At 44.7% G+C, this 10,984-nt stretch overlaps 1 protein-coding gene across 1 annotated transcript in view; it reads left to right on the forward strand.

Annotated features, from left to right (window-relative positions):
* akap6 (A kinase (PRKA) anchor protein 6) overlaps positions 1-9,192 on the forward strand; it is a 313,910-nt gene extending 304,718 nt beyond the window's left edge. Inside the window, exons 14-16 of the mRNA XM_046367705.1 lie at positions 46-2,678; positions 3,661-3,777; positions 8,030-9,192. Of these exons, the coding sequence (XP_046223661.1) occupies positions 46-2,678; positions 3,661-3,777; positions 8,030-8,077 (2,798 nt within the window). The 3' untranslated portion in view covers positions 8,078-9,192. The remainder of the gene's footprint in view (positions 1-45; positions 2,679-3,660; positions 3,778-8,029) is intronic.
* Positions 9,193-10,984: the final 1,792 nt, after the last annotated feature.

The raw sequence follows: 10,984 nt of genomic DNA on the forward strand, positions 1-10,984 counted from the left end.
GAGGTGGAGGAGGAGAGGAGGGAGGTGGAGGAGGAGAGGAGGGAGGTGGAGGAGGAGAGAACCGGAGGAGACATGGGAGAGAGTCCAACGTGGAGATTCTGATCAGCCCTGACTCCAAGGAGGAAGATGAGAGAAGAGTGACAGGGGTGAAGGGCCGTAGAGACAGAGAGATCCCCCATCTGTCCCAAGGATCCTCCCTGGAGTCCCTGTATGCAGTGGGGGAGCTATTTCCATCCGGCAAAGACACTCTGCAGCGCTCCACGTCTCTGGAGAGCTGGCTGGCTCCATGTAAGAGCTGGGAGGAGGCCGAGGGAGAAGGAGGCAGCCAGGGCAGCTTGAGGGAGCTGGGCCTGGGCACCACAGGGGAACTGAGCCGCAGGACTCTGGAGCTCCTCAAACGCCTGGAGAACATCCAGACCCCGCTACCCGACCTAAAGATGACACGCAGCATCTCTGACATCACTCTGCAGAGCAGCAGCTCCATGTGCCACCCTGGGGTGGGGTATGGATCTTGGGGGCCTGGGCATGCTGGGTGCCTCTCAGGGGGCCGAGGTGGTTCCCCCTCCTCTGTCAATGAGAGCTCGGCTGCTTCTCTGACAGAGCTGAGCAGCACAGAGGACTCGTCGGTGGGCTCTGAGGACCTAGCCGTACTGAGGAACCGCTGCTACCTGCTGGACTCCAACGCCTCCTTCAGGAAGAACCACCACCGGGCCCAGCCAGGGGGTCACCACGGAGGCCATGGGGGTCACGACGAGGCAGACGCCAGCATCAGCATGGTGGTCAACGTGTCATGCACCTCTGCCTGCACAGATGATGAGGATGACAGTGACCTTCTGTCTAGCTCCACGCTGACATTGACTGAAGAGGAGCTGGGTATCAAGGAGGATGAGGAGGAGGACAGTGACCTTCTGTCTAGCTCCACGCTGACCCTGACTGAAGAGGAGCTGGGTATCAAGGAGGATGAGGAGGAGGACAGGTCAGTCGCCTCCGAGGAGGAGAACATGGAGGGCTCCTTAGGCCTAGGCATGGAGTACATGAAGAACGAGTTCCACAACTGGATCCACAATCCATCCCGCTCCCAGCAGCAGTCCCAGTCTGGCAGGGACAAGAACCAAGGGTATGACCCTCTAGGGGACGAGCTGCAGTGTGACACCCTATCCAAAGACCGCACCAACAGGCTGTCTGTAGGTAACGAGCACTGCTCCTTCCTAAACCGCTCATCGCTGAGGCTCCTGGAGTCCCACACCAACAGCAACGTAAAGAAAGAGTGTCTTGGAACACTGCCTGACGTGGTGAACACCAACAGGAAGAACGCCACGCGGAGGTATATCAGCCAGTTTGTAGATGACATGGAGAACGGGAATGTGGAAAACTCCCACATCAAAGGGAAGGATGAGGATGATGAGTTGTTACGAGAGGAGGGGAGCCTTTTCACCAAGAAAGGGGAGTCCTTCAAAAACTGTTATGTGAACGAGTCAGTGGTGAATGGAGGGGACCAGCTAAGGGGCATGGGAATGGCCACTGCCACCAAGCCATCCTCGTGTGAGACGCTGTCCCAGCTCCAGGCCAAGGAGTCCTCTCTAGAGAGCCAGCTCAGAGGGGAAATCCCCTGCCAGAGCTCCAGCCACTCCTCCTCCTCTCTCTCCCCACTGGAGGACCGCGGTGGCTCCCACCACGCCCTGCAGAATCCACCCTGTTCTGGAAACAGCAGTCAGGAGAATCTCTTATCTTCATTCCTCTGTGATGTCCACACCCAGCAGAGCATTGGAGATGCCAAACCCATCCCAGACCCCAACTCAGACCATCCCTGCTGCAGCCACCCCCACCCCCAGGCGCCCCCACGCCAGGACCAAAAGAGCCAGGAGAACGTGCACAACTTTGTGATGGAGATCATCAACATGGCCTCTGTGGCTCTGAAGAACAAGGAGAGCCAGGCGGAGGACAAAGAACGACCCGGCCAGACTGGAGCCCAGATCAGGGACAAAGTCCTGGAGCACTCCCACCGGACCATCCACCTCCACAAGGGAGACTTCTACTCCTACCTGTCTATCTCCTCCCACGACTCGGACTGTGGAGAGGTTAGCGCCTGTAGAGACAGCAAGAGCACCACCCCTTTACTGTCGCCTACCCCAGACATCAGGGACGAGGAGATGCTGTTCGAGGCCTGTCCTGAGAAAGTGTACCTTGGACCTCCTCTCCGCTACAGCATGGCTGTCACCAAGAGGCAAAGGATGCACAGTCCCAAATTAATTGACTACTACTCCTCCTCTCCCTCTCCCGCTGCCCAAAGCCAGAGTCCGTGCCAAGCGCCTCTGCCCGCCTGCATTGAATACCAAGAAGAACATGGTATTTCTCCTGGAAGTATAGCTGGGAGACAGCTACAGTGCCATAATGAGGCTTCTTATCTTAATCCGTTACCATGTGAAACTCTGATAGACACTGTTGAATGTTTAGCAGATACTGAAATGCTTGAATCTAACATTTCCCCTGTAATGACGAAGATAAGAGTCTCTTGCTCCAGTACAAATCCTTTAAAAGAGGAAGGCAGCCTCTGTCCCCCAATGAGAAAGTGTGATTCGGATGAAAAAGGATCTACTTCACAGTGGATGAAGCAGAAGAATGTCAGGAAAGGCTACAGCTCTCTTCAGGAAGTCAAGTCAACTCATAAACAGAAGCAGGTGAGTTAGACATTACACCCTTTATACACCCACCCACCTATCTCCACGTAATGGGACTGGTGCGCATTTCAGCCTGTTATATATTCATATCTGTGACTAAATATTGGGGAGATATTTTTATTCACTTCTTCATTCATCCCCTCCTCCTCCTCTTCTTCCCCTGAAGTGTCGATGGAAGAGGGATTTGCCTAGCATCCTCCGATTTAGAATGTTAAGGTCTACGGAACAGAATAATCATAATCAGTCAGATTACATTATGATTCATAAGCAAGAATTCCCGGCGAAGAACCATTATTTAATTTCATGACTGAATTACCATGTGTTTGTGTCCTTTTAAGAGGTTGCTCTATTTCATATGCTAAGTTGCCACTTCTCTGGCTGTTCTCTTCAGAAACCTGATGCCTGACCTTCTATCACACTGTTATCTGGCTGTGTCAATTGGTGAATAATTAAGTTATTACCTTGTAAACTGCCGTAATTATAAAAACATCCAACAAAGGAAGCTAAAAGGTGGGGTAGTGTGAGCTGTGGAAGATGTAATGATTCTGTTACAGACAGGAAATGTAATTGATAGACAGATCTTTACAAACAGATTATTTTCAAAGCTGTTAAGACAATTCTCAGCAACAATTTAAAGTGAAGAGGGAATTGTTTTCCATTAGCTACTTGTTGTTTTAAGTCTGACCCTATGTTATTTCCTCATATCCTGTAGCTATGCATTGTAACTAAAGAAATATTGTAACTAATAGAGTTGATTAGAAAGGACTACAGAAAATATAAAACCATCAACAATTTGGTTTGTGGTTTGATTTATTTTCTCTCTCTTTCTCTCCCACCTCTCTATTTCTCCCTCTCTCTATCGCTCTCTCCTCCCATCTCTCTCTCTCTCTCTCTCTCTCTCTCTCTCTCTCTCTCTCTCTCTCTCTCTCTCTCTCTCTCTCTCTCTCTCTCTCCCCCTCTCTATACTCTCTCCTCTCCACAGTCTCCAAGGTCAGTCCAAGGTTGTTGGGAGGTCGGGGGCCTGCGCCCCTGGGGTAGTGGCCCTGTCTCTGACAACTCATCTGCTTCAAAGACTGGAACTGCCAGGCCCCAGGTCAGGGTACGTACAGTATGATGAGTACCGCCACACACACATGCATGGGCACACACACGCTCTCGGGCTGTGTACTTTACCTGGGAAAATGGCCAAAAGGGTTTCTCCCTCTCGTCATAGCATTCGATTGCAAACACATTTTCCGCCTCATTCCATACTGCCAGCAAGCACATTCAAAATAAGTTTTTCCATTCATTTAAAAAAAGTACTCTCTTCTTTTCACCCCTGTCTGCAGAACATGTTCAATGATGAGACATACAGTTGAAGTCGGAAGATTACATACATTTAGGTTGGAGTCATTAAAACTCATTTTTCAACCACTCCACAAATGTCTTGTTAACAAACTATAGTTTTGGCAAATCGGTTAGGACATCTACTTTGTGCATGACACAAGTAAGTTTTCCAACAATTGTTTACAGACAGATTATTTCACTTATAATTCACTGTGTCACAATTTCAGTGGGTCAGAAGTTTACATACACTAAGTTGACTGTGCCTTTAAACAGCTTGGAAAGATTCCAGAAAATTATGTCATGGCTTTAGAAGCTTCTGATAGGCTAATTGACATCATTTGAGTCAATTGGAGGTGTACCTGTGGATGTATTTCTAGGCCTACCTTCAAACCCAGTACTTCTTTGCTTGACATCATGGGAAAATCAAAAGAACTGACCTCAAATTTTTTTGTAGACCTCCACAAGTCTGGTTCATCCTTGGGAGGAATTTCCAAACACCTGAAGGTACCACGTTCATCTGTACAAACAATAGTACGCAAGTTTAAACACCATGGGACCACGCAGCCGTCATAACACACAGGAAGGAGACGCGTTCTGTCTTCTAGAGATTAATGTACTTTGATGCAAAAAGTGCAAATCAATCCCAGAACAACAGCAAAGGACCTTGTGAAGATGCTTGAGGAAACAGGTAGAAAAGTATCTATATCCACAGTAATACGAGTCCTATATCGACATAACCTGAAAGGCTGCTCAGCAAGGAAGAAGCCACTGCTCCAAAACCGCCATAAAAAAAAGCCAGACTATGGTTTGCAACTGCACATGGGGACAAAGATCGTACTTTTTGGAGAAATGTCCTTTGGAGGAAAAAAGGGGGAGGCTTGCAAGACAAAGAACACCATTCCAACCGTGAAGCACGGGGATGGCAGCATCATGTTGTGGGGGTGCTTTGCTGCAGGAGGGACTGGTGCACTTCACAAAATAGATGGCATCATGAGGTAGAAAAATTATGTGGATATATTGAAGCAACATCTCAAGACATCAGTCAGGAAGTTAAGGCTTGGTTGCAAATGGGTCTTCCAAATGTACAATGACCCCAAGCATACTTCCAAAGTTGTGGCTTAAGGACAGCAAAGTCAAGGTATTGGAGTGACCATCACAAAGCCCTGACCTCAATCCTATAGAAAATCTGTGGGCAGAGCTAAAAAAGCGTGTGAGAGCAAGGAGGCCTACAAACCTGACTCGGTTACACCAGCTCTGTCAGGAGGAATGGGCCAAAATTCACCCAACTTATTGTGGGAAACTTGTAGAAGGCTCCCCGAAACGATTGACCCAAGTTAAACTATTTAAAGGCAATGCTACCAAATACTAATTGAGTGTATGTAAACTTCTGACCCACTGGGAATGTAATGAAAGAAATAAAAGCTGAAATAAATAATTCACTCTACTATTATTCTGACATTTCATATTCTTAAAATAAAGTGGTGATCCTAACTGACCAAAGACAGGGCATTTGTCAGGAATGTCAGGAATTGTGAAAAACTGAGTTTTAAATGTATTTGGCTAAGGTGTATGTAAACTTCTGACTTCAACTGTAACAGCGTATTTCTGGCATTCATGACTAAGTGCCTTAGTCTAGTAGTTAGACAATGTAATGATTCAAGTGCCTCAGTCTAGTAGTTAAACAATGTAATGATTCAAATGCCTCAGTCTAGTAGTTAGACAATGTAATGATTCAAGTGCCTTAGTCTAGTAGTTAGACAATGTAATGATTCAAGTGCCTCAGTCTAGTAGTTAAACAATGTAATGATTCAAATGCCTCAGTCTAGTAGTTAGACAATGTAATGATTCAAGTGCCTTAGTCTAGTAGTTAGACAATGTAATGATTCAAGTGCCTCAGTCTAGTAGTTAAACAATGTAATGATTCAAATGCCTCAGTCTAGTAGTTAAACAATGTCATGATTCAAGTGCCTCGGTCTCGTAGTTAAACAATGTTATGATTCAAGTGCCTCAGTCTCGTAGTTAAACAATGTTATGATTCAAGTGCCTCAGTCTAGTAGTTAAACAATGTTATGATTCAAATTACAGGAACTCTACTCTCCACAAAGTTGTCCTTTACCAGCAAATTGGTTTGAAAACTATGCATTATCTTATAGGGGATATGTATCGTCTGGGGTTAGCCGTTGCATTATACCCTTTCCTTACTCTCTTTCATACCTTCATCAGAAACTGCTGGAAGAATGAGAGCCTTGGGTTGAGTAGTCAAACAATGTTATGATTCAAGTGCCTCAGTCATCCTTAAGAATAAGAAATGTTATGATTCAAGTGCCTCAGTCATCCTTAAGAATAAGAAATGTTATGATTCAAGTGCCTCAGTCATCCTTAAGAATAAGAATACATCAATGACTTCACAGTTTCATTCCAATCCCTGCTGAGAGTCCTTGAACAAAATCACATGTAATCACTGCTGTCAGCACAAAAATCATTCTTATACAGTAAGCATTTAGCCTTACTACAATTATTGTAGTGCAGTATGAATGTAGCCTTCCTAAAATACTTGTAATACTTGTAGGCATTTAGCCTTACCACAATTATTTGAATTCTGTATGAATTTAGCCTTACTAAAATACTTGTAATACTTTAAGGCATTTAGCCTTACTACAATTATTTTTTATACAGTAATAATTTTGCCTTACTAAAATATGTGTAATACTTGTAGGCATTTAGACTTACTACAATTATTGTAGTACAGTATGAATTTAACCTTACTAAAATACTTGTAGTACAGTATGAATTTAGCCTTATTAAAATATGTGTAATAAAGTATGAATTTAGCCTTATTAAAATATGTGTAATAAAGTATGAATTTAGCCTTATTAAAATATGTGTAATAAAGTATGAATATTGGCCTTACTAAAATACTTGTAATACAGTATGAATTTAGCCTTACTGAAATACTTGTAATACAGTATGAATTTAGCCTTACTAAAATACTTGTAAACAGTATGAATTTAGCCTTACTAAAATATGTGTAATAAAGTATGAATATTGGCCTTACTAAAATACTTGTAATACAGTATGAATTTAGCCTTACTAAAATACTTGTAATACAGTATGAATTTAGCCTTACTAAAATACTTGTAAACAGAATGAATTTAGCCTTACTAAAATAATTGTAATACTTGTAGGTATTTCGCCTACAACTACAACTCACTCACCACAAAGGCAGAATGACCTTTTCTCAATAATATATAATTGTGTGCTACAAAAGGCCAATCACCTCAGAGGTATATTTCTCCACTCCTCAGTATCAGCTACAATAGTATGAACCAACTGTTTCTGCAGGGAGAGTTGCATGCCATTAAAATACTGTAGGCTGTTTGTAAGAGGACTAGGCTGTGTATTTAGTTATTAGTTATATGGGGGATATCATCCCCCATGGGCACCCCTGGGGCTAAACACTCTGCTGTCTCCTCTCTGTGAGTCCCCCCTGTCCCCCCTCTCCCCCACTGTCTCCATACAGTCCAATGCCAGCCTCAGCGAACACAACTAGTACACCCTGTAGTCATGTACAGCTGCATCTGACCCACCCACTGCCATGTCGTCTGGCCCACCTGTTCAGCTCGCTGCACGCCACACCACTATAAAAGTGGAACAGGTGTAATTAGTCCTATGGTGAATACAGACCATGAAGCACTGCTGAATGAATCAGTCATTCTGTACCATGGTCTGTGGTTTAGAGACTAATGTAAATAGTGTTGTTGACTGTACTACAGAGGTATTGCGTCACAGCGTGGTTTGTTGAACATCGTACATTGAGGACAAATGTTTCAAATATTCACACTTCATATGTGTTTTGGGGAATATACAGTACGATGTACTATTGTAATATATCACTGGCAGTGTTTGTGTGAGCTGGTCATTACTAAATTAGAAAAAAAAGTGAAAATAGCTCCAGAACAGATATTTTATAATGGTAACTTTACTGACATATGTACTGTATGTATCTTTGTCTTCTTGTCTTACAGAGACTGTCTGGGAGTGTAGCCTCAGCCACCTCCAAGGCTCAGCTGTGAGAGAGGATGGTCCATGTCTGTGTGCATCCTGTCCATCCTAGTGGCCTGTGGCCTGGGCTCTCTCCCCTGTTCCCCTGGTCAATGGCTCTCTCTAGCCTGCTACTCAAGCTTCCTCTTCTTTCTTCTGGCTACTGTAATGCTGACCCCTGACCTTTGACCTCTCAGTGACCCGCACCATCCTCTGCTCCTCCAATCCGTCCCAGACTGGAACTGAGCTACCTCACTGCTCTGCCACCAACCATACAAACCTTCACCAAACCCTCACCAAACACACACAGACACATACTTCTTCTGTCAGCTTGTATGGCATTTCTCACTATCTCACCAGTACTGTAGAACCAGCTGCAGATGTTATAAGCCCAGGACACAAGTGTTCCTTGTTTGCTGCATCAGTAGAAGGTAAGGTCAAATTTGAAGAGGACACATGGAGTGGGCGAGTACTTTGAGAACTGCTGTTTGGTGATTAGTTCCATCCTGTCTGGACAGAACAGCACTGCTGAAAGTTCCAGAGCGTTCTGAGAGTTCCAGCTCCATGGCAACTTGTGTTAAGAAAGAGAAAGCCAGAGGGAAAAAGAGGGATTGTTTTGGCACTCAACTGATGGAGGAAATGGAAGTTGGACCTATGTCATAAAGAAAGCCAAATGCAAGTAGGTCTATCTATGCAACACGTCCCAGGTTGGAAACAGCTGAACAGTGTTGTGTAGTAAGAGATTGATGATGACTGTTGACTTAAATTCAGCATCTATCTACTATTTCCATTTTCCTTTTTTATTCCTAAGACATAAAGGCAGGGTACGACTACGGGGGAAGGTTTTCCACTTTAAAAATGTGTGCCTTGCTGTTGTTATTTCTTAGACCTTTTTTGTTGAAACACTGCTACCCCAGTTAGGTGTTCAAAAGATGTAGAGAAGGGAAACAACAGCAAGGTTGAAACAGGCATCCGTCTATATGTATACGTTGTCCAACCTTGACGTGTCATGATGGTGTACATGCTTTGTGTTTAGTGGAAAAGTGTTCTGTGATGTGGAATACTATCAGTGTTAAAGTGCTAGACTGCCTGGTTAACAATACATATACAGACATGTTGAGAAATAAACTTCATCTATTGGAAACCATTTGATTACATGCATTTTCTGTATTCAATTCACCTGAAACAATGTACAAACATCCTTCATTGTTGATCATTTCTTTTCTAAACACTATAAATCATAAATGGAAAAGTGGAACATTAAATGGGAGATGCGTCTGGGAGGCCATGATTGGGGATCCGAGGAGTTAGTACTGGGTAAAACAGCTGATTTACAAGACTGAGGCCATGATTGGGATCCGAGGAGTTAGTACCGGGTAAAACAGCTGATTTACAAGACTGAGGCCATGATTGGGGATCCGAGGAGTTAGTACCGGGTAAAACAGCTGATTTACAAGACTGAGGCCATGATTGGGGATCCGAGGAGTTAGTACCGGGTAAAACAGCTGATTTACAAGACTGAGGCCATGATTGGGGATCCGAGGAGTTAGTACTTGGTAAAACAGCTGATTTACAAGACTGAGGCCATGATTGGGGATCCGAGGAGTTAGTACCGGGTAAAACAGCTGATTTACAAGACTGAGGCCATGATTGGGGATCCGAGGAGTTAGTACCGGGTAAAACAGCTGATTTACAAGACTGAGGCCATGATTGGGGATCCGAGGAGTTAGTACTGGGTAAAACAGCTGATATACAAGACTGAGGCCATGATTGGGGATCCGAGGAGTTAGTACTGGGTAAAACAGCTGATTTACAAGACTGAGGCCATGATTGGGGATCCGAGGAGTTAGTACTGGGTAAAACAGCTGATATACAAGACTGAGGCCATGATTGGGGATCCGAGGAGTTAGTACCGGGTAAAACAGCTGATTTACAAGACTGAGGCCATGATTGGGGATCTGAGGAGTTAGTAACTGGGTAAAACAGCTGATTTACAAGACTGAGGCCATGATTGGGGATCCGAGGAGTTTTCCACTTTAAAAATGTGTGCCTTGCGTTGCTTTATTTCTTAGTACTGGGTAAAACAGCTGATTTACAAGACTGAGGCCATGATTGGGGATCCGAGGAGTTAGTACTGGGTAAAACAGCTGATTTACAAGACTGAGGCCATGATTGGGGATCCGAGGAGTTAGTATGGGTAAAACAGCTGATTTACAAGACTGAGGCCATGATTGGGGATCCGAGGAGTTAGTACCGGGTAAAACAGCTGATTTACAAGACTGAGGCCATGATTGGGGATCCGAGGAGTTAGTACCGGGTAAAACAGCTGATATACAAGACTGAGGCCATGATTGGGGATCCGAGGAGTTAGTACCGGGTAAAACAGCTGATTTACAAGACTGAGGCCATGATTGGGGATCCGAGGAGTTAGTACTGGGTAAAACAGCTGATTTACAAGACTGAGGCCATGATTGGGGATCCGAGGAGTTAGTACCGGGTAAAACAGCTGATTTACAAGACTGAGGCCATGATTGGGGATCCGAGGAGTTAGTACTGGGTAAAACAGCTGATATACAAGACTGAGGCCATGATTGGGGATCCGAGGAGTTAGTACTGGGTAAAACAGCTGATTTACAAGACTGAGGCCATGATTGGGGATCCGAGGAGTTAGTACCGGGTAAAACAGCTGATTTACAAGACTGAGGCCATGATTGGGGATCCGAGGAGTTAGTACGGGTAAAACAGCTGATTTACAAGACTGAGGCCATGATTGGGGATCCGAGGAGTTAGTACAGGGTAAAACAGCTGATTTACAAGACTGAGGCCATGATTGGGGATCCGAGGAGTTAGTACCGGGTAAAACAGCTGATTTACAAGACTGAGGCCATGATTGGGGATCCGAGGAGTTAGTACCGGGTAAAACAGCTGATATACAAGAC

The sequence above is a fragment of the Oncorhynchus gorbuscha genome, linkage group LG10 (assembly GCF_021184085.1).
Source record: "Oncorhynchus gorbuscha isolate QuinsamMale2020 ecotype Even-year linkage group LG10, OgorEven_v1.0, whole genome shotgun sequence".
Lineage (NCBI taxonomy): Eukaryota > Metazoa > Chordata > Actinopteri > Salmoniformes > Salmonidae > Oncorhynchus > Oncorhynchus gorbuscha.